Genomic DNA, 22,207 nt, shown 5'->3' with positions numbered 1-22,207 from the left:
ATTAGGTGTAGACTCGTAATAAATACTATGAACGAAAGCACAATAGTTTCTATAATCATTATCACATTTTAACGTTACCACAATCAGATAGTATTCATGTATTACAATTCCAAATAGGTACATATATGTCCCACATAGGTACCTATATACTGTCCCTGTGTGTCTGTGTTTGTGTGTTGTCCATTCTTTGGCTTATCTGTTCATCAAAAGTAGTAGTTTCCTCGTTATTTGAATTTGGACCTGCTCCCAGAAGTCTGGATGTCTCTGTTCTCCTGATCGTTTTGCCGACAAATACTTCTGGGAGCGATCCAAACTCATATAACAAGGAAACAACGGCCGTAACCACTTTTGATGAACAGATAAGCAAAAGAAAGGACTGTGGCATACCTGATCTCTCTTTATACATACCTACACGTATGTACCTATTTGTAATTGTAATGCATGAATACTCTCGGACTGCGGTTAAGTTAAAATATTATTATTATAGAAACTACTGTGCTCTCATTCACAGTATTCATTACTAGTTTATACAACATTTCCATGAATTTCTCTTCTTTATACTTACAACCAGGTGGGCAGCTTCACAAAACAAACCTGTATCTGCAACTAGCTATGCTTTTTTTTAATTACATTTTTATATTGGGTAAAAAAAAGTATTTTATTTTTTGGTTGTTTATGGTTTTTCGGGCTGTTTGGCTGTGTTCTGGAGGTTTTTCTTCCTAACGTTTCACCAGTCTCTGTGGCCAGCATCTTCAGAGGACAGGAGCTAGAACTTTGTCTGTGTTCTGGTGTAGTGTGTGGGATTGTTGAGTGTTTGTAGCTGTGGGATCAGGGTTTTTGTTCTTTTCAGGAGATTGGGTGTTTCCGGTGATAAGGGTGTTTTTGTTATGGGTGTTTTGTTGTGATGGGGGGAGATGATCTGTCACTGTGATTGATGGGTGTCGTTAGCTAGTCTTTTGTCTGCAGTAATCACTGGTCCTTGTGGCTGGGTAGAATTTGTAGCCTTTCTTGGAGGCTGTATTTTTCAGTGCTGGGAGCCAGGCTTTGTTGAGACTTTCTTCTTTTTTGTTGAAGCTCTGCTGGTGTTTGTGGATTTCAATGGCTTCCCTGTGCAGTCTAACAAAATGATTGCTGGTGTTCTCCAGTACTGCTGTGTCCTGAAATAGGATTTCGTCTCCAGCTTGTTTTAGGGCATGTTCAGCTACTGCCGATTTTTCCCGGTTGTTTTATTTTTTTAAAAAAATTCATTTATACCCCGCCCAGCTGGTCTTGTGTCCACTCTAGTTTTAGTCTTTCATGTGTCTTCCATCCTCTTTGATTCTGGTCTGGATGCTACGTTTTGTGGTCCCAATATATAATCTGGCCACAACTGCAAGATAGATGTATATATTTTAATCATCTAGGCCCTGCTACCTTTATAGCTGGGTCAATGCTTATGTTTATCTACTTCACTTTTTACCAGACTATGAAGGAAAGATTGCAGTTCACATTCCTAAAAAATGGCCCAACGAATGTTAAAAATTCCAGTACATGTTGTTTCTTGTGTTTTGCCCAACGATATCAGCAAGGGGTTCGACTCCGTCTTCTGTTGCTTGAATCAAGATAAAGGTTTTGTTTTTCCCTTCTCTTTAAAAAAAAATCAAATTCCAGGGGGTAAGAGTCTGGCTGCCACCAGGATGTTTGGTTTCCATGCAGAGGCTGATCAGGCTGGGACTTGCAATGGCTCCTATGATAACCTTTTAAAAACACAATCTTCCTATTCACCTTCTGCCTCATTTTTTACACAAGGAGAAGAGAAGTGTAGGCTGAGATTCCAGGGCCTCCCGATCCTTGTTCCTGGTTTCCACAGAATGGCTCTTTCTAGGGCTGTCTCCGGTTGGCGGGAGAAGGCACGCAGCCGTGTAGGTGTGACGGAGGGAAACTGAGGCATATGAGAGAGGAAACAGAGAGGGCGAACGATGGGACCCTCTCAGCCCCAAATATATTCTTTTCACAGTCAGGACAAACATTAAACAGCCTCTAATCAGGAAGCTTTACTCCTTGATTCGCTTGGGGCACGGTGCCATAAAGCTGTAAAGCTGGGGCCGAGTGCAAAAATCTCCAGTTTTACTTGTAAAATCTCCCCTTACATTCTGAAGGGTGGATATTTATTTTTTCAGGAGATGGCAATATTTGTCTTGTGGACAAGGAAAATCCCGTTGATTCCAGAAGGAAGCCTTGATCAGGTTTAATCATTCTAAGAGAGGCAGGGAAGGTGGCTATGGCATGAAAATGAGTTTCTTTTCTTCCTAGAATAGTAACTAGCAGCTAATTTTCAATTACCGTTTAAATGAGCATAGAAGATGTGGCTCTTCCATCAGGCTTTCTTGGAGCATTAAGATCTCAGCCTCCCCTTTACCCTCCTTTTTGTGACCCTCTCCATCACCCTTTTTTGACCGCCTTTATTTGCCGTCGGTTTTAATTTACCCTATTTGGCTTGTATTTATTTATTTATTTTTATAGTGTTTTAATATTGCTGCTTATACTGCGGTTAGCCGCCCAGAGTGGCCTGGTTGCCAGACGGTGTGGGGTACAAATTCAACAAACCAATACCGCTGGCCAAAGTAAAAACTCTTTTTATTCCTCCTTTCATCCCCAATATGTGTGCCCTGACAAACACAAGAAAAGGAAGTCTTTAGGGTTTTTTCCAGAAATATTTGGTCAGAGTGTCAGTTTTAATCTGAAGCTGGATTATGTATGCATTTTGGATTAATGGATTGTCCGATATCCTGTCCTTCTTCCAGTAAACTCAGAAAAGGGGGTAGAGAATGTAGATGGCTTGGTGGATTATGGAATTGGAGTCCTACACATTTCAAAGATGCTAGGATGTCAAAATAAATGACACTTTTGCCCCAGAGACAGAACTATATCTGAAGTCAAAAATGTTGTTCCACCGTCCTAGTGCCTTTTAAAGATCTCTGAAATCTCCCTAGAGGCCTAAATGTTGAAACAGAGGCTGTCCTCCTTGGGGCACCTTGTGAGAAGGCAGGATTCTCTGGAAAAGACCCTCATGCTGGGAAACGGTAGAAGGCAGCAGGAAAAGAGGACAACCCAATACGAGATGGACGGACTCCCTCAAGGAAGCCACAAGATGGAGTTTGCAGGGGATGAGCAGGACGGTTGAAGGCAATACATTTTGATGGTCACTCAATCACAGGAGTGTCCTAAATCGGAGGTGACTTGACAACACATAACATTAATAACGACAACAACAACAGGATAGTGCAAGTTGTTTAGTTCAGTAAGCTCAGAGATGGCAACATAGATTCCTGTTTTGTTTAATTAACATCTCATCTTTTTCCACAAGCAAAACTCGGAAGTAATGAGTTACAAAGGATTCAGTTAGATGTAACAAGCTATTTTTTTTCTAGTAACAAGCGTGTAAAGAAGTTATATTTCAAAAGTAATGCAAGAAGTGTAAATGAAGCCCCTTTTTCTTTCGGTTTCAGTAATGGTCTGCAGTTACTTTTTCTAAAACGTTACTTGTTACTTTTCAATATTACTTTTTTTAAGGGCATCCTACGGCCTTTTTCAAGACATCGGGACCGACATTTTTCATGGCATTCTCTTATTAATCCTAGGTTTCTACCTTCGGCCACTCGGCAATGGAAGAAAAAGGTGACGTTGCTGTTTATGAAGAGACACAAGAAATCAATCTTTAAAACAAGATTGTAACAAGCAACAGTAACACCCCCCCCTTTTTTTCCCCACTACAACTCCCATAAAACCAAACCAGCACCGGCTCTAACTCTGCAAGGTACCTCAGTGGTTTCGGCCTCTGAGGTTGGGAGTTCGAATTCCCCACGGGGCCTCCTTGGCAGGGGCTGGACTGGATGACCTCCAGCGGGTCCCTTCCAGCTCTGCATTTCTTAGTTCTAAGATAAGAGGAGTTCTGGAGTGTTCGCACGAATTTTAAAAATATGTCCCTGAAACCCTTCCTGTAGGGAGAAGGGGGGGTCGTGGAACAGGGCCCAGAATTCGGTGACGAAATGCAGATTGTGGAGGATGGTGTCGCTCCGATGGTCACGGAGTCAGCCTTTGAGGTCATGCCTGGCTTTCCTGTTTCACTTCCCATTCGAGATGCTGCAACAGCAGCCGTGGGAGAGAGGGGGAAAATGACAGAGCTCACCAGCTCCATTTTCTCAAGAAAGCACCGAGGACATGAGTTCGAAAAGCAGCAGTGACACAAATCACCCTGCTTTAAGCTAGAACGGGTTGGGGTGGGTGCGGGTGATAGAAGGCAATATTTCTTTGATGCTGTTGTAATCAAAATGCGATTCATGGTCCAGATGGGACCGCAGGGAAGAGAGAAGGGCCACGGCCTTTGCCGAGATGGCCACTGGCACTCCAACCTCCATGCTCCCTGGCACCCCCCAAAAAATAAAAAAAAGCAAAAACATGCCCTCGTATCCCCCGGGGATGTGGAGGTGTGTGGGGCTTTTGCAGAACCCTGTATTTCTGAAAAACGCGGAAACAATGTCGCCTGCTGGAACGTTGTCGTTTTTAGACTACAACTCCCAGTGGGTGCATTCTGGGAACTGTAGTCCAAAAAACGCAACTTAAAAAAAAAACTTTTCCTGATCTCTTTCAAGCCAGAATGCCTTTTCTACCAAAACCAAAAGTTATTTCCGATGACCAGTGGTTGTTGCTGTTCTTGGTGGAGAAGCGCTCCGGGTTTAAAATAACTCTGAAGTGGGAGGAACATGGTAACGTTGCCTCTTCATTTTCTCTTCCAGGAAATTTTTGTTTGCAAAAAGCTTGTTCTCGTCAAGCGTGTGTTTGTGGAGCGCAGACCACCCCATGCAAATCTTCGAGGCTCTTCGTGACAAGTAGCCACAGAGGCAGCTTTGAGGAACGCAGGCCAGCAAAAAGGAAGTGAAAGCAGGCGTTGTTGTTGATCAAAAGCAGGCGGAGTGTGCAGGACCTGCTACTAAAAACTGCATGATGACACCCATGGATTAGGACTTGCACATTAAATCTTGCATTTCCTATGTGGCATCGTGTTGCTTGAACTTCCAACATTTGCTATGTTATTCTACAGATCTGAGGCTAGTCTGCGTGGAAAGTGCTTCAGCGGGGGGATAGTTTAAGAGGGCGACATTGCAAAAAGTCTCCTCTGGACACAGAGAGGCAATTTTTTACTTTCTTTCTGGACTACAACGCCCAGAATCCCCCAGCCAGCATGGCCACTGGAGGATGCTGGGACCTGCCATTTCAGAAAGGAACATTCTCCCATCTGCCTCTGGGTTAGAATTAAGCCAGGGGGGAAAAACAGATGCACATGCGTGGACGGTACAAAAAAGTTACCCCTAATACAACCGAATGCTAGGATTCTGGTTCGAATTTCTCCAGACTAATCTGCCACTGGAATGTTTGAGGCTAGATTAGAAAAGAACGGGCGTTTGCTTCCACTGGCACAAGAGAGGGGCTGATCACCACCAACCCCCTAGATATTAAAGGATCTCTTTCATGCTTAGTGTGCAAATGCCCAAATTGGGTAAGACGGGCTCACGGCCACACCCACTTGGCTTTGGCCACACCCACTCAGCCAGTGGCCCCACCCCACGAGCCCATTTCACTGCCCGTATGTGACCACTGAGTCCTGCCAAAATTGGAATTCGGAGCCTGGGGGGAGGGACGTTTTTTTAAATTCTGTCTCACAAGCAGAGAGGCTGTATCTGCTAAGTATTAGCTATTGATAAATGCTGTTAATAAGCTTGAATACTGTCCTCTGGCTTGATTGGAGGGGGGTTGTGTGTGAGGTGTGTTGATTTTTGTTGCTGGTTAAAGGGCTGGTATAGTTCTCGGGAGGTCTGGTGCTGGCCAAGCAGAAACACAGATATTCGTTGTTTTTTAAGAGCAAAGAAATCCTAAGCAGACTGACCCTGGAATACATTAAAACCGGCACAATATTCTCCTCTCCTCCGCGTTTATTTTTTCTAGGGGAGGTAGGGGAGATAAAGCTCTTGCATGGAGGAATATAGAGAAAAATCAAGATATTACAAGCATTTATCTCACCTCTAGGAATAAGATTGCCAAGGCACAGAAGCAGGGTTTAGAGGTGTGGGATGGAAAGACAGGCTTATTCGGGGTGTGTATGTATGGGGTGTGAAGAATGCTCGAGTCACACACAATATAATATGTGCCAGAACTCAGAAGCGTAGCTTTTTGCACTAGAATTTCCAAACACCAAGTTCTGGAACGTGCTAACAAGGAAAACAAGTCTCATTTCCATTACTAAAAATGGAAAAAAAATCATTCCTATTCCACCACCACCCACTCCCCACCCCAAAAACAGTTATGTTTCCCAGCTCTGGAATATGTTAACTACAAAGAAGTAAACACTGGGCAATTGAGCGCGGAAATCTTTTTTCTTAGGACAGGAAACAACATGTTCTTTTGCCTCCAGGACTAGGCATAGATTCGTGCTTTCAGTGTCCTTCTGGAATCAAGGGAACATGCAAATACTTTTTTTTTAAAGCATGTTTGAAATGCATCTTTTCATTGGGAAAGTCGTCCGGGTGCGACGCCTTTTTGGACTGACATATTTTCCTTGCATGTTCTTTGAAACAGCAAGAGGGCTGCTCCTATCATAGGAGCCAGCGTAAGAAATGGTGGAGGGAAGCCGGTACAAAAATCTTCATTTAGTTTGGGATCCTAGCTGTATGGGCAATTTTAAAAATGTGGCATGAATCCGTGGCTTGCTAGCCGGTAGCCTTAATTCTCTTAATCCCGATCTCTGTGTTTGTGTGAGGTTGTGTTGAACAAAGGGCTCAAGCACTCAGCCTGAAATGTCCAAAGGAATTTGAGGGATGCTCTTAAGACAATTTGACCATCTCCCGTATTTATTTATTTTTTGAAACACATCAAGTTCTTTCCATTCAATGTATGAAGAATTTTGAGACTTTCAATTTTTTTAAAGAAACACACAGGACCAAACCGAATGGAATTATTTCCCTTTCCTCCTCTTGAGGAACCTCATCTCAGAAGGAAGGAGGCAGAATTATAAAAAGAAAAGAAAAAAGTAACATCTCTCAAAATGATCGCTGTGGACTGGAAACATGCACAGCCCGACAAACCCAGTACATCTTAGATGGTGGTGCTATTCTCTATGTTGGGCGGGTCGAGGTAGGTGTACGGCAGCTCGAGCGACATGTTCCTCTTCTTGATCCCCTCAGAAATGTGGGCCAGACGCGCTTGAAAGGCAGTGACCAGTTGCTTGGGCTCTTCTTCCACAAAATGTTCCTCGTCATACTCCCCCAACGGCTTCTGCAAAAGGAGGGAAAGCTGGCATAAGTCGGGATCACAAGGGGGTCTCTGCCCACGTGCAGAATGCTTCTGGATCACTGCTGACATTTTCAAAAATCAGCTGCAGGAGAAACTCAAAGCCAAAAGCAGGATTCTCACCCACCCACTTTTCCTGCCTCTGAACTCTGAGATTTCAGGGTTATGGTTAAGGGGCAGGATCCTTCCCCCCCCCCACAAAGCTGCCGTCCTTCCTATTCTTAGTCCCAAATCTGACCTGTCGGCATCCTGTGAGCTGGCACTCTGCCATTGGCTGACCTGCCGTGATGTCACAGAATGCGGAGAATGGCTGGTTGAAGCTACCAGGAGTCAAAATAGTGACTGGAAAGGGACTGAAATCCTGTCGCATGGTTATGATGCATAAGGCCGAGGATGTCATCAGGTGTGGCAATTCTTCAAAAATAAAACATTTCCTATCTCCCCGTCCCCCAAAATTCCCACGTTTCCAATGGAATGCCTTTCGTCATTAGAGAGCTGTTGGGAGCTACGGATGGGGGAGCAGAGAGAATCTTTAATTACCAAAACTCCCCACTGCCAGTAAGGCCATCCTGAGAGCGACAATTTTCGATAATTAAAGACCTTCCCGCATATAGCGGGCCCCCCAATGGCTTTCCGACAACGAGCAGGATTCCACGCGATCCTTGGGAGGGGGTTAAATATTTTATTTCTGAAAAATTGCCACAGCTGATGACCTCATCAGCCTTATGCGGTTTAACTGATGCAACAGGATTTCAGCCAAGACATGGCAGACTCATTTTACTAAGGGTAGAACTAGATGGAAAAGGGAATACAGTATGTATGCCCCAGATTAATCCATTTTCTTTCCCACCATGGAATTTATTTCCTTCGAGGTACATGCCTCGGCAATGTCCAGTCACAAACCAATGCACGCTAAAGGCAAGATACCTCGATAGGTGATGAAAATCATGTGCTGTAATAAAGAGACATCTTTTGGCGCCTGAGGAGCAGCCTTTTCTCAAAAACAGGCCAAAATGGATCTTCCAGTAAAGACCTTAGAAAGCGATTTCACCGCAGGCTTTACAACAGAAGAGGACGTGAGCTGGAAGTGTGGTGAGGAAATGAAAGATTTGAGGAAGACGGAGCAACCACCAAGCGGATGGGTGGAAGGAGCAGCTTTCAAAGGCTCCCCCCTCCCTCTTGTTTGGATTAAAATTCCCAGAATTCTGGGCCATATGGGCCGGCGTGGTGGTGGTGGTGGAGATCTGGACTGAGAAAGTTAACTTTTCCAAGCTGTAGAAGCGTAGGAACCGGGATGTAGGCAGAAGACAGACTATAGGACAGAGGACCTACAGGGGCAGAAGCTTCTGCATTGCTTGAGAGCAAGGAGCCAGATCTCTCCTTTCTGTTTTGAAGAACCAGGAGGTGGTGATGGTGGTGGTGGTGGAGGAGGACTCTGGCTTTCCCCCTGTTCGGACCGGGAAGGTCCCCCTCCTTCTCCAGCTCCTCACGGCGGCCATTCTCACCATGTCGAAGTTTTCATTGCGCAGGACCCACAAGACGGAGAGGACCTGGCTGGTGCTGTTCATCTCCGGGATGGTGTCCAAGAACTCTTCCAAGCTCACGGGGGCTTTCATCGTAGGCGGGGGCTTCCTCATGGAGGCCGGCAGGTTGGGCATGAAGGCTCCCATTTCGAACTGAGAGCCAAGAGGAGAGAGAGAGGAGAGGGTACGTGAAAAAATAAATCCGTCCAGGAACTGGGTGGAGATCTACAGCCAGAGCTTGGCCATGTTGATCGGGGAAGGGTGGGAAGGGTGGCCCCCAATGTTAATTCCGCCCCCCCAAAAAAAACTGTATCTCAAGGGGGTCCAGAAAATAAATCTGTTGGATTCCATATGGACGTATCCATGGTGTACTTTCTGTGGCTGTCAAGGAAATGGCACACAGTCCTTGCCTTAGAAACCTTAGAAGACCTCCCTTATCTGTGGGATTGGTATTCGCTAATTTACTTATCCACAGTCTGAAAATATTAAAAATACTGAAAGAAAAATCCTACAAATATATATTTCTAAAGATGAAGGTACCAGAACTGGCCACTAAAGGGAACCAGAGATCATGAACAGTATTCACAATTAAAATAGTGTTCACTCTAATCCAAATTTTTCAACATTGACAGGGTGGGGCTTGGATCTAATCTTCCATGGATACAAGGGTCCTCCTTTATCGTGAAAAATGGTTCCCAAATTGGGCATTACATCAAAAAGGCACCCGAGTTTAATAACGTGTACATTTGAAGAATGTCTGCAAACACACTTTTATCAATGCAAAAAAAGGAGAATAAAGAATCAAATGTTAACATGAATGTTTGTGTTCATAAAATAAAATTTTGATTTAAAATTAAAAATATTAATACAGCATCTGCATAGAAATATATTCACAACGTTCTGGATAGCGGGAAAATGTCTCACTATCTGATATGGAAACACAATGGAACAGAAATGTTGGGAGTCAGCTAATCCTTCTTTTGCATAGCTGAAAAATCTGTCTTGCTCCCTCTAGTGGCCGAATTTGTTTAGCCGAAAAAAACTGTCTTGCTCCCTCTAGTGGCCAAATTTGTTTAGCTGATAAAAAAATCTGTCTTGCTCCCTCTACTGGCCAAATTTGTTTAGCCAAAAAATCTGTCTTGCTCCCTCTAGTGGCCAAATTTGTTTAGCTGATAAAAAAATCTGTCTTGCTCCCTCTACTGGCCAAATTTGTTTAGCCAAAAAAATCTGTCTTGCTCCCTCTAGTGTCCAAATTTGTTTAGCCAAAAAAATCTGTCTTGCTCCCTCTAGTGGCCAAATTTGTTTAGCTGATTAAAAAAATCTGTCTTGCTCCCTCGAGTGGCCAAATTTGTTTTTAAATGAAACTTTTGAGGGGGCTTCATGTTGTCCTTCCTTGATTTAAAACATATGCAGGGCTGGAAAAGATCCTCTCCTGTATATTCCTGTATTCTCACAGGCACCGACTAAAAGTGATTGTTAATAGCATATGAGTGGTACTGGTTATGCTCCAGAAAACTGAAAATATCTGGCAGGCTGTCGTATCATGCAGGGTTAGAGGTATAAACAGCCCAGTTTGTTACAGTTACCATGGAATTAAAGAGAAGAACATTTTCTCCACCTCTGCACCAGCTGCTCCAACAGCATACCTGTTTGCTCACCAGAGGTGCTCACACCCTTACCTTATCTACCCCGGCTTCAAAGAAAAACAGCAAATCTAACTGCATTTCTTGTTTAAACATCCTGGAGGTAGAAGGGGTTGTGACCATGGAAATCTCAATTTCCCTCTTCCAACCAAGAGCAGAGAACGGCCTTACATACCTGGCCGCTGTTCACAGCAGCGTGGTGGGCCGAGCAAGTGAAGATGATCATGGTCAAGAACTTGATCAGTTCAGGGACCGAGCGGATGGAGGACGGGATTCCTGCAGGGAAATAAGAGAAGGGGGTCCCCTCTGAAGAAGCACATCCCACTTCCAGGGGGAGTCAAGGGGTCCCTTCTGGAAGCTGAACTGGGATCATACGTGCCTTTGGCCTCGTGCAAAAGAAGGAAAAAAATGAGTGAAGAAAGGCTGAGGAGTCATAAATTCATAACATGCAGGAGGACCGAGCACTTTGGTCAGATAAAAAGAAGCAAAAATCACAGGCCTGTTCATTGGGTGCTTTTGACGAAGGGGGCTGCAGCCGTAAGAGTGGCCACCTACGTTCTTTTAGGAAGGGCAGTCCTCCATTCCAAGGTAAACAATTTTAGAAAGGTGGGAGGTCAAGGGACCTTGAAGTTGCCCATCCAATTGCAGGATAGCCCAGTGGCTTAGGCCTCTGGCTGTGGAGCCAAAGGTTGGGGGTTCGATTCCCCTGTGGCACCTCCTTGAGAGGGGCCAGATTTGATTGATCGAGTCCTTTCCAGCTTTGCCATTCAAAGGTTATTGATCATTATTGTCCCCTTTGAGCAGTACTGGGAGAGAAGTGCCATCAGCAAGCATTCAAGCGCCCTCTCCTACTTACAATTTCTCCTCCTCAAGTGAGGTGCACTTAGTTCTCTTTAAATGATAAAAAAAACCCAATTTCTCAGTTTGCACCCGGTACCTATCAATGAGTGCATGCAGTTTTATGCAAACCAGTGTCCTTTTTTATCTTGATTCATTTCTGGTGTGATAGATGTCCTCTTTTTTGGGAGTGTGTGTGTGTGTGGAATTAAACGGCCATCCTAGGCAGCCCACAAACACACAAAGCCTGTTGATCTGTAAGGTGCCGCAACACTTTGTTGCTTCTTGCAGGACAGCTGGTGCCGGAGATATTACGGGGTGGGTGTCGTCCCTTCGGAGGGGACAGGTTGAGCAAGAGGTCTGTGTTATCGTGATGATAAACCGTGGCCGGAGGGAAAAAGCTTCCCCCCCCCAAAAAAAAATGCTTTCTAACATGAAGGTGTAATTAGAGAGCAGGAAAAGCATGCTCCTGCTTAGACCAGAAAGGGTGGCTTTAACGGGAGGAATCTCCCTTGAAGCGATCCTGCCATCTGCTGGGGAATTGTTCCAAGCTGGCCCCAGAAGCTGGAGCACATCTAGTCCCCCCCCCCCCCCCGTGCATCCTCCGATTGCCGGGAAACAAATTGCACCAGATCGTCCCTCTAAGTGGTCCACAAGGCGATCACACTCTGAGATGGGTTTTCCACCAGACAGTCCGCAAGGAGAGGAAGCCACAGAGGCCAGGAGCAGTGGGACCAGATGGAGAGGAAGCGGTGGAAAGACTTCGTTTTCGAGACGAGACGTGTGGCTTACCTGATGTCCTCCTGGCCAGGAACCCCTTGGTGAAGATGTCACAAACCCAGGCTTGCAGTTCGTAATCTCTCTGGACGGCTAAGTTGTTCTGGTAATACAGTTCGACCACGCCGGTGACGAAGCTGCAGGGAAAGAGAGGAAAGGGGTCTTTAAACAGAATCAGAAATGGACTTCCCCACACTTCTGGTTTCATGTCCGCGGCTGTCGAGGTTCCCGACAGATCATCGAGATGGAAAAATTGGCCCCGGGACCCCAGAATGTGCACGGTTCGTAGTTGACGTTTCTCTCCCCGGACCTGCTTCCCCCTCACCTCTCAATGGCATCCCATATCTTTAGCCCATCATCCCTGTAGTGATAATCCAGAAGAGAGCTGACTCCCCGGGCCTCGATGTCGTCTGGAAGGCACAGGTGGGTGTAGGTCAGGTTTTCGAGAGCCTTCTTCAGGAGAACGGCTAGACCTTTGCGCCCGATGGCAATGGCCTGGAAGAGAAAAGGGACGACCAGGAGCAGGCATTTTTTAGAAGTCCCAGAATGTTTTTTTCCCCCAATCTTAGAAGGATGGAAGGCTGAGTCGACCCTGAACCGGCTACCTGAGTCCGTGGGGATCAAACTCAGGCTGTGAGCAGAGTCTTGACTGCAGTGCTGCAGTTTAACCACTACAAGGCTCTTAACATCAACATAAGCAGAGCTTCTGGTGGGCCCCCCCTCAAAGGGTTGAACTATATTTCCCATCACTGCCACCAAATGCCATGGTGTTTGGGAACGATGGGTGTTGTAGTGACAGAGAGTTGAGCATATCCCAGAGATTTCATTTAAAGAGTTAGTGTTGTTTCTTTGAGATTTGTGTCTATGAGATGGCGTTGGTGAGAGTGGAGTCATAGTCTGCTCTGCATGGGGAAATTTCTGAATGTAACTAACAATTGATTTGATTTTGTTGAAGGTTATTATTTTCTTCATGGAATGTTACCATACTACTGTCTTTTACTTGAAAATCTTTCATCCAGTAGAAACTAAAAAAAAGGCATTCACAATTCCGCCCCCAATTCAATTCAATTAATTAATTCATTTATTCAATTTAATTGAATTAAATAAATTGATTCAAATTAATTGCACCTATCAATGACTCTGAATCATTTTCGGCTATGCCTTCCTACTCCCTGGGGCGAGAAGAACCACATTTTCACCTTGACCTAAAAGGCAATGTTCATCTGTGTGCATCTCCACTTACTCGGTCAAAGGTCCCTCCTTGGCAGATCAGGAAAGTTCTAGCCAACACGTTGATATGGATCGAATACCGTAGGTGAGGGATCAAAAGCTAGGAAGAGGAAGAAAAACACAAGACTGAAAATTACTCAGGGTCTATTGGCCAATGTCTGTGTCATCACCAGTGTTGTGTAAGGTTCACTTCATACGCCAGAGATCGCCTTTATTGATTTCAACAGGGCTGATGCCTGTGCGGGGGGGGGGGGATTTGTGAAACCTCCTTGCACAAGTTGTGAGAAAGCACCAGCATGCATGCAACAAAGCGTTGTGAGTGTGGCATGCTGCAACAGGACACCAGCTGTTTTAGTAAAGGCTGTGCATTTGCTATTGAAAAAATGTCACACCACTGTGCTTTGGGTAACTACCGTGCACATATGCATGACACAGGGCCTTTGGCATGCAAATCAATATAGACAAACAATAATGCAATAAAAACAATAATATAGCTGTGTGCCATATTAGGGAATTAGGAAAAAGTGACGAATCATGGGCAGGGCCAGTGTTTCCTACGACAAGGTTACCAGTTTGGAAATATGAAGGTAGACATGAATTTCTCAACACGGCTATTAATCTGAGAATTAACATTAATCAATGACAGAAGGGACAACATTGATTTGCTGTGTTGATTCTCGACGTCACACTGGCAATGAGATAGTTTTAAATCTGGAAGGGGGAAAAAAGTTTTTGAGGACCACAAAAAATGGCCATCCCAACCCAGGGGTCCTCCCAGAAATAAAAACAACACGACACAACACAGAAATACAATACAATAACAGGAAATATGAATAGCGCCAATGTTGTTCTTGAGCAATTGATATGGAACTCTTTAAAAGGCTGATAATTTAAAAAAAATAATTAGGAATGATAAGGTCATTGGGGACTAATTATTTCCAAGCCCAGGTCCAAACACTTCCCCCTCCTGCCCCAAATAAGGCCGTTCATGGGGATGAAGGATTCTTCTCTGCCAGGGACCAGGGAGAGCGGTTGCAAGTTGAGTGTAATATTAGGCTAGATGGAGAAATGAGGAAGTTTTCTGATTCACACAACCCACTTCTCTTTAAGGAACGAAGATGCCCTCGCACATTCAGCTGGGTTGCGCACGGACCCCTCTCCCCCATCAATGAGAAGCGCCAGAGGGGAGGAGAACAAAACAGCTGGCAGGGCAGGTGTCCTTCTGCCGGGCATAGCTGGGCATGCTTATGGCTGGGGACGTTTGCCCCTGTGTCTCCTCCCAGCCCTGGCACTGGTGAACATCTGGGCCGGTAGGAAGCGTGTTGGAATCTGGACCACCTGCCAAGAGTGCCCACAGGGCCGGGACCATCTGCTTGGCCACCCACGTCAAGGTGTGCCTGGCAGACCTCTCCCCGGACACACCTGGCTTCAAGAGTTTGCCCTGGCTTTCAAACGTTCCTCTTTTGACCGCTAAAACCCAACAGTTGGTTTGAAGCTAAAAGGAGTGCTCTCTCTTTGCCGCCTATCTGTTCCAACTTGCACAAGGGGATAAGGTCAGGAGGACCACCAGCCTTTGAAAAAAAAAAAAGGTGTCAGGATACCTTAGTATGAGTAGAGTTCTGTGAATATATTTAAATCAATGCATTGTGTTAACAGTGAATAGCAATCCTGCTATGCATTTGTATTAAAGAGCAGCCACTAGAAACGGCCAATATTGACTCGTCCCTTTCGAATACCATCCCCTGTTAACCAAAAAAATTAAGATAAGGTGGAATTCTGTTCCGTTATGTGCCGCTATAAATGGCTATTAATCAGTTCAGTCAGAACTCATTTATAGCGACTCTAATAGGGATTTCAAGGTGAATGAGGTAGTATTTAAGGAGTGTTTTTTTTACTAATTCCACACCTCCAGTGGGGTTTCCATGGCTAAGTGGGGATTCGAACTCAGACCTCCTGTGTCCTAGTCTGTCACTCTATACACTGCATTGCACTGGGTAAGGTGGAATTCCTCGCCACATTCACATCCCGTGATTTAAACACAGTAGGACCCCTGTACCTGCAAGCCTCCACCCCAAGGATGCTGGAAAAACACAGATATTCTTATAGCAGCAAAAGCGATACACAACATGGTTTCTAGCTCCCTCTCAGGGCCGGTTCTGGTGACTTTGTTGTTAACAATATAGTATATTTTGGGGGATTATTTTTCTTTTTACTATTTTTAATACTTTCAGACCACGGATAAGTGAATCAGTAGAGGGTTCTACTGTCATGGCTTTTTGTTAATTTTTTTTTCTACAGTGATTTTTGTCCTGAACTACACTGGCTAGGAGATCCCGGGAATGGCTAATCCCTGAAAGTCATTCCACCCCAGCGAAGGCTACAGGTTTGGGCCCGACCGAGTTCTCACCTTGTATACTGGGTGACACATGGGGAGCTGCCTCAAGGTGGCCACGGTGAAGATCTCAGCCATCAGGTGACCGCGGAGAAGGTGGGCAATCACCTCGTGGATGTGGAATTCCGCGTTCCGGACCCACGTCTTGGCCAGAGTCCAAATCCACTCTTCGTCCGTGGGCAGGAAAATGGGGCTCTGGGAGCCGGCGTGCTGGCTGAGCTGCAAGTGGTTTGGGGGGGGGGGGGTTTGAAGTGAAAAAAAAGAGGTTGGAAAAAAGTAAAGAGGATGACGGTGTGGCTGCTGTAGGGAGGAAGTTTTGCATTCACGACGGCCTCTTCTGTTGGAGTTTTGGCAACCTCGCAGGCAGCCTTTAGTAGGTTTGGCTGGGGGGGTGGCGGACCTTTCCGAGTTAGGGCGACTGTCCATCTGTCCAGAACTCGTCTTCCTTCCCTGCCTCTGAATTGAAAGAGAAACCCATCTCGCTCTCTACTCAGTCTCCCCCCCCCCTTTGTCTGTTGGAAGCAGTCAGTCGAAAGCGGTCAAGTTTTGTCCGTTTGCTGTTTAATCTGTTCCTAACCGTAAGTAAACATTTTTATTCTTTCTCTTACTAAGGTCTCAGAGTGAGTTATTGAGACTCTAAGGGCCAGCTTAATGACAAAGGGGGGTGGACTCTTCTGGGGTTTTTTGAAGCTATTCTGCTCTTTGAACCTCTGCATTTCTGATGAGCAGCTAGAGGAATTAAACAAACAAACAAGCAAACAAAAAACCATCTCAAAACCCTGCAACATATTCTAGGAAGCAGAGGCTAAAATCTTGTTGCGTCGCTCCGCCAGCGTAAGTCTTGTGGGGTACCTTGGACAGGATTTCAACTTTGTTGATTGGTTTTGGCATGAACATATCAGAGTCTATGGCACAACGCCCTCCCTCCAAAACAGGCTCAGTATAGAAGGACCGCAGTATCCACGGGGATCACTTCCTCACCTCCCCCCCCCCCCCCCCGCGGATCACAAAAAACACCGGAATAGCAAATGCTATACATAGTATTGTCTCTGTCTCCCTCTCGTGGCTAGTTCTAGTAAATACTCCACTCTCCATTTTTAATTGACTATTCTCAAGCAGCGGATAAGTAAATCCGCAGATGCTGATCCAGTGGATAAGGGGGTCCTACTGTACTTTAGGTCCTTCCCATATGGTTTGGACCCAAACCCGGAGTGGGTTCCCTATTGTGGTGCAACTGAAGCCAGCCATTCCCACTGGTCCAGCGGACGCCCTCTGAAAAGCAGGGACCTCTCGGGGGGGCATTTTCTTTCTGACGAAACGTTCTGGATCTTTTGTTTACCTGGATGGCGAGAGGGATGACTTCTCCCGTCGGTTTTTGATGCAGCAGACACAGGGGCGCGGCGATGTATTGCTGTTTCCCGTTCACCTGGATGGTGGGGACGTCCTCCAGGATCTTGTAATCGGCAAGGTAGATGGTCCCTTTCTGCAAAACGAAGGTGCACGGAAGCAGGAGGCTCGTTTAGCCAGAGAATGACCAGAGGCCTCCCAGGTTTCCATCCATGGATGCCAGGTGGGTGCTGAAGCCACCTGGCAGAGCTTAAACAAAACTCAAGCAACCTTCTTTTAACTCTCTGCCCCATGTTCCTCCAGATGTGCTTGGACTCCAGTTCCCATCAGGCTCAGCAAACCTGGCCAAGGGAGAGGGACGGATGATGGTCCACGGCATCTGGACGACCACAGTTTTGCCCACCGAGCAGAGTCATAACTAGCTATTTTGGCACACTGGGTAAGTGACAACATTTCCTGCTCACTTGGTCCCGAGTCTCTCCTCTCCCCCTCGCCCATTTCCTCCATCAAGAAACAGACCATTTATCCTTCTTCTTTTTTAAAGGACATGAACAGGGCCAGGAAACTTGGCTATTTATTTTCTTGACCCTTTTCTTCACCTCTAGATTTCTGCGAAATCTAAGTCGCTTGGGGGAACAGACTTGCCACCCGGTTTGCAACCTGTAAATCACATTCTAAGTTAGGAACCACCGATGAATAAAATAAATATTCTCTGTTCCTGGAGAAGGCACCTAGCTTTCAGGACTACCTTTTCTGAGAAGAAGGACCCTATGCGTTTGCTGCATCTTCTGCATTCTTGACCTGGCTTTGGGCTTCATACCCTTAAAATTACTGAAGGCTGGAGAACAAGAGTAAGGAATTCTGAGTTTCCACCCCTGGATCTGAAATCGGCCAGATCCATACTCTAGTTAAGGCAGTTTCATGGGGCCTGAACCTTTCAGGAGGAAGGAGAATCATGTTCTGAAGGCAATGCCCCCCGTCCCAAAAAAGTAACTTTCCCCAGATCCATAAATCACCTTCAGCTCATCTTTCAGGGTAGTAAAATCCCCTAAAGGCCCAGCCACCATCTCCTGTGTCACAGGAAAATTCTCCGGGATCATGGTACATTTCTGGATCACAGTTGGGTTGATGCCATTGAGGTACTGATAGCCAAAGAATTCATCATCTTTCCAGTGTTGGAACACGTACTCTGGAGAGGGGAAGAAAACGAAAGGGCAGAGACTTTTTGTAACAATCCCAAGGAAGTCTAGCAGCAGTTTGAAAGGGTTTCTGAGTTTCTTGGACTACAAGTCCCATAGTTCCCCATTTTGGGAGCTCTACCTGACTCTCACACACCTTACAGACACCTTAAAGGTGGTTCACCTGGGAAAAGAGGCCTAAACGGGAAGGCTTTGAGATTTAGCTAGGCCTAGTTCTGCCTAAACTTCCTGTTCCTGCCCCAGTGCTAGATGGGAGCTTTCTTTCTAAACAGGAAGCTAGGCAGAGCTAGGCCGAGCTAGACCTGAAAGCCTTCCGAAAAGGACTTGATCCTCTTCTTTTTCGGAGGTGCCATCTGGATTATAATGCTGTTAGCGCTCCGTTAAAAACACAAGTTAGAATGACTCTGCAAGAGGAGTGAAAGTATCTCTCATTCAGTTACAGTTGTAACAGAATCTTTAAATAATGTTGTTTTTTTAGAATTAAGACCCATTAAACCAGTTATGAGATGGCAGATGAGATGGCTGGACAGTGTCATCGAAGCAACCAAGATGAATTTGACACAACTACGGGAAGCAGTGGAAGACAGGAGGGCCTGGCGTGCTCTGGTCCATGGGGTCACGAAGAGTCGGACACAACTAAACGACTAAACGACAACGCCGAAACCAGTTACCGTATTTTTCGCACCATAAGACGCACTTTTTCCCCACAAAACAGGGGGGTGAAAAGTCTGTGCGTCTTATGGAGCGAAGATAACAGATTATATTTTCCTGTTTTCTTCTCCTAAAAAATTGGTGCGTCTTATGGAAAGGTGCGTCTTATGGAGCGAAAGGTATTTCTTGGACTGAGAGGGTGGCCAACGAAGGAGCCCTGTGAATGAGTACAGCCCAAGAAAAGAGAGAACGTGTACAGTGCAGAAAATTCTAAGATATCAGTCATGTAATTAGGAATGGAAATATAGGTAGAGTTGGCTGTCCAAGGTAAAAACAAACCGGAGAAGAAGGGCAGGAAAGAGAACAACATATTGGCTGGAAAGAACCTTGGAAGTGGGTTTGGATGAAGAAAATATCATTGTTTAGAGCCGGCACATCCAGCGCGGAGAGAGCCATGATGGTGTCAAGAGGAAATTGACGACCAACTAGATTGCCTTTATTAAGCTCTGGAGTCAGAAAGGACCACGGTGGAAGACGACGGTCTTATTCCCGAGGGGTGGGGAGGGCAGGGATGAAGGGAAGGTTGTGAATGGACCGGCGCCAGGCATCCCCATCGCTCACCTGACACAGGGGTGTGGTAGAACCAGAAGATCTTGCGGATGTCCTCAAGCTTCCCCCAGGAATAAGGTTTGTCGAGGAAGCCTTTCATTTTAGCTTCAAACAACCTGAGGAGGAGGCAAAGAGGGGAGTTTTTAAACCGAAGGACAAAGAAAGAAAGAAAGAAAGAAAGAAAGAAAGAAAGAAAGAAAGAAAGAAAGAAAGAAAGAAAGAAAGAAAGAAAGAAAGAAAGAAAGAAAGAAAGAAGGAAGGAAGGAAGGAAGGAAGGAAGGAAGGAAGGAAGGAAGGAAGGAAGGAAGGAAGGAAGGAAGGAAGATAAGAGGAGAGGAGAGGAAAGGACTACGACTCCCAGAATGCTCCAGGGCGTGTGTCCAGGTGCTCTTAAGCAGAAGAAATCTCCCCTTGCATCAACATGGTCAAGACGAGTGTCAAGTCGTGGCCGGCATGGATCCACCTTGTCTAGACGGGCAAGGGGTTATTTCTGCGACCCTGTGGCAGCCCCCCCCACGGTTTCCGGCAGAGAAGATCCTCTTCCCAGCCCTCCTGGCTGGAAGAGATGTGGGTGGGATTTGAACCCGGCACCTTCCTCAAGTAAAACACGTCTTCCTGCTCATTATACACAACAGAGAGCCCTGCTAGTTCAATCCATTCTTTCACTCCCGTCAGAATCGATCCACCTATCCACTTATATTCCTCTCACTACAGATGCCCCACGTTTGCATAGAAGTTACTTTTTTGGACTGGGAGTTGTCATCTGGCGAAGGAACTTCCCCAGGCTGGGCAGAGGCATAATTCTTTACTTCGCTGATTTGTACCAGTGACCCTATCAGGGCTTTCAACGTAAGTGAGGCATTGAGGTTCCACACCCCCAGTGAGCTTCCATGACTGAGCAGGGTTTCGAACCCAGACCCCCGGGGTCCTAGTTCCATCGCTCTATCCACTACATCGCACCGGGTACCCTCATGGGTAGGGTACCAAGGCAGAAAAGGCCCCGGGGCCATCTTCCCACCGACCGATCCTCCTTTGGGGCTGGGCTTTCAATGACAGATGTGAAATTTCGGCAACCTGATGTGGAAACAGGAATCCTTCATTTCCTGTCTGTTCATAACTTCTTCCGGGTTTTAGTTTGAAACTAGGATCACTAGAGATCCTAGAATCGCCAGAGAAAGCCCTAGAATGGATTTTAATTAATTAATTAATTAATTAATATAACAACCTAGACCTTCTCAAACGACAGACCCGGAAGGCTGGCTTGGAACTAATCGGTATTTTTCAATAGGCACGCTGTGTTCTTTGTTTTTATTGCGTCTTTGAGAACTCTGGCGAAGCTCAGCGCCTGGTTGGGTCGTCCCTGAAAAGTTTTGTCCTGGGAAAAAAAAAAGTTGGATAGCAGGGGCATCAAAGCCTAAAAACAGGGAAGGGTCTCTACAAAGCCGAGTGGCCCCATGTCCCTCGGGAAGGCCTTGGTGCTTTTCCTGCAAAAAAGTTATTTCCGTCTTAGATAAGCGGCTCTTGAATCCAGTGCCCGACACTTACGCAGCTGTCCCGCGCCCGAAAAATGCAGTGGATTTCGGGAAAGAGTACTGGATGTTGTACTCCATCGAATTGAGCGAGTCAATATCGGCGCACCACGGAACTCCTGGGAGATATTCTTTCCATCTGCGCGAGAGAAATGGGGAGAGGCCGGGAATGAATGAATGGTTCGCTGGATGACTAAATGACACACACAAAAAAACCAAACCAACTGGAGGTACCTGGGAGTGTGTCTTACCAAACTCAGGGAGGCTTACCTGTGAGTAGGACAGCTGTGCCTAAGTACGGAAGGCGGATCGTCACAAAACAAAGCAAGTTCATTTGCACAGGCGGTGAGAGGAAGAAAATACCCAATGTGTACTCAGATGCTTTTAGCCGTTAAGCAATTCCCTTTCCCAATCATGGGCTGTCTGTAAGGTCTCTTTGTCTTGCAGGCATTTGCAGGCTTCATTGGTCTTTGGTTTCTCCACATCCGCTTGTGAAAAACTGGTACCATTTTCTGCATTATTAGGTTTTCATTCCTATTTTTTTATGTCGTGCTTACTATGCGGAAATACTGCGATATATAAATCTGTACCAGATGCAGAAGCCTGGATATTAAATACATCCGAGCCAGTTGTAGGTGCCTGGATATTAGTTTGGGTTTTTAAAACCACAGGTGCTCATCCGTTTGCCTACTTACCCATATTTGGTATGCTTCATCGCCAGCTCTTCACGCCGGTGCCTCCGTTGCAGATAATGGGTGTCATCTGAAGGGGTTTTAGCTGTAGTGAACCAAAGTGGAAGCAAAGGGGATGAGAATATGTAAAAGGTTTTTATATTCTTCCTGACATGACAGGAGGAAGAGATTCTGCTGCCAGAGGCGAAAGAACAAGATGGCAGACATCTCCCTCTCATCATCAATCATCATCATCATCATCATCATCATCATCATCATCATCATCATCATCATTGGTTCCAAGTCCCACGGCAGACACTGAAAAATGCAGATTATAGCGAATGCTATGCATAGCACTGCCCCCCTCTAGTGGCCACTTCTGGTAACTTCATCGTAATAAATATATATTTCTGGGAATTTTCTTTTAATATTTTCAGACCAACAAGATACTGATCCCACTGTATTATTAATATTTA

At 45.7% G+C, this 22,207-nt stretch overlaps 1 protein-coding gene across 1 annotated transcript; it reads right to left on the bottom strand.

The window, feature by feature from the left end:
* Nucleotides 1-6,866: 6,866 nt before the first annotated feature.
* Nucleotides 6,867-21,187, bottom strand: LOC110088279 (polyunsaturated fatty acid lipoxygenase ALOX15B). The gene is made up of 11 exons (XM_020810491.3): nucleotides 21,077-21,187; nucleotides 19,544-19,647; nucleotides 18,089-18,261; nucleotides 17,065-17,208; nucleotides 15,741-15,944; nucleotides 13,347-13,433; nucleotides 12,429-12,598; nucleotides 12,119-12,240; nucleotides 10,665-10,765; nucleotides 8,829-8,999; nucleotides 6,867-7,308 (listed from the first exon to the last, which is right to left on the bottom strand). The coding sequence occupies exons 1-11, from the start codon at nucleotides 21,139-21,141 to the stop codon at nucleotides 7,129-7,131; spliced, it is 1,521 nt and encodes a 506-aa protein (XP_020666150.2). The 5' UTR covers nucleotides 21,142-21,187; the 3' UTR covers nucleotides 6,867-7,128.
* Nucleotides 21,188-22,207: the final 1,020 nt, after the last annotated feature.

Source organism: Pogona vitticeps, chromosome 6 (genome assembly GCF_051106095.1).
Source record: "Pogona vitticeps strain Pit_001003342236 chromosome 6, PviZW2.1, whole genome shotgun sequence".
Classification (NCBI taxonomy): Eukaryota; Metazoa; Chordata; class Lepidosauria; order Squamata; family Agamidae; genus Pogona; species Pogona vitticeps.
This window is presented reverse-complemented; position numbering and strand designations above follow the sequence as displayed.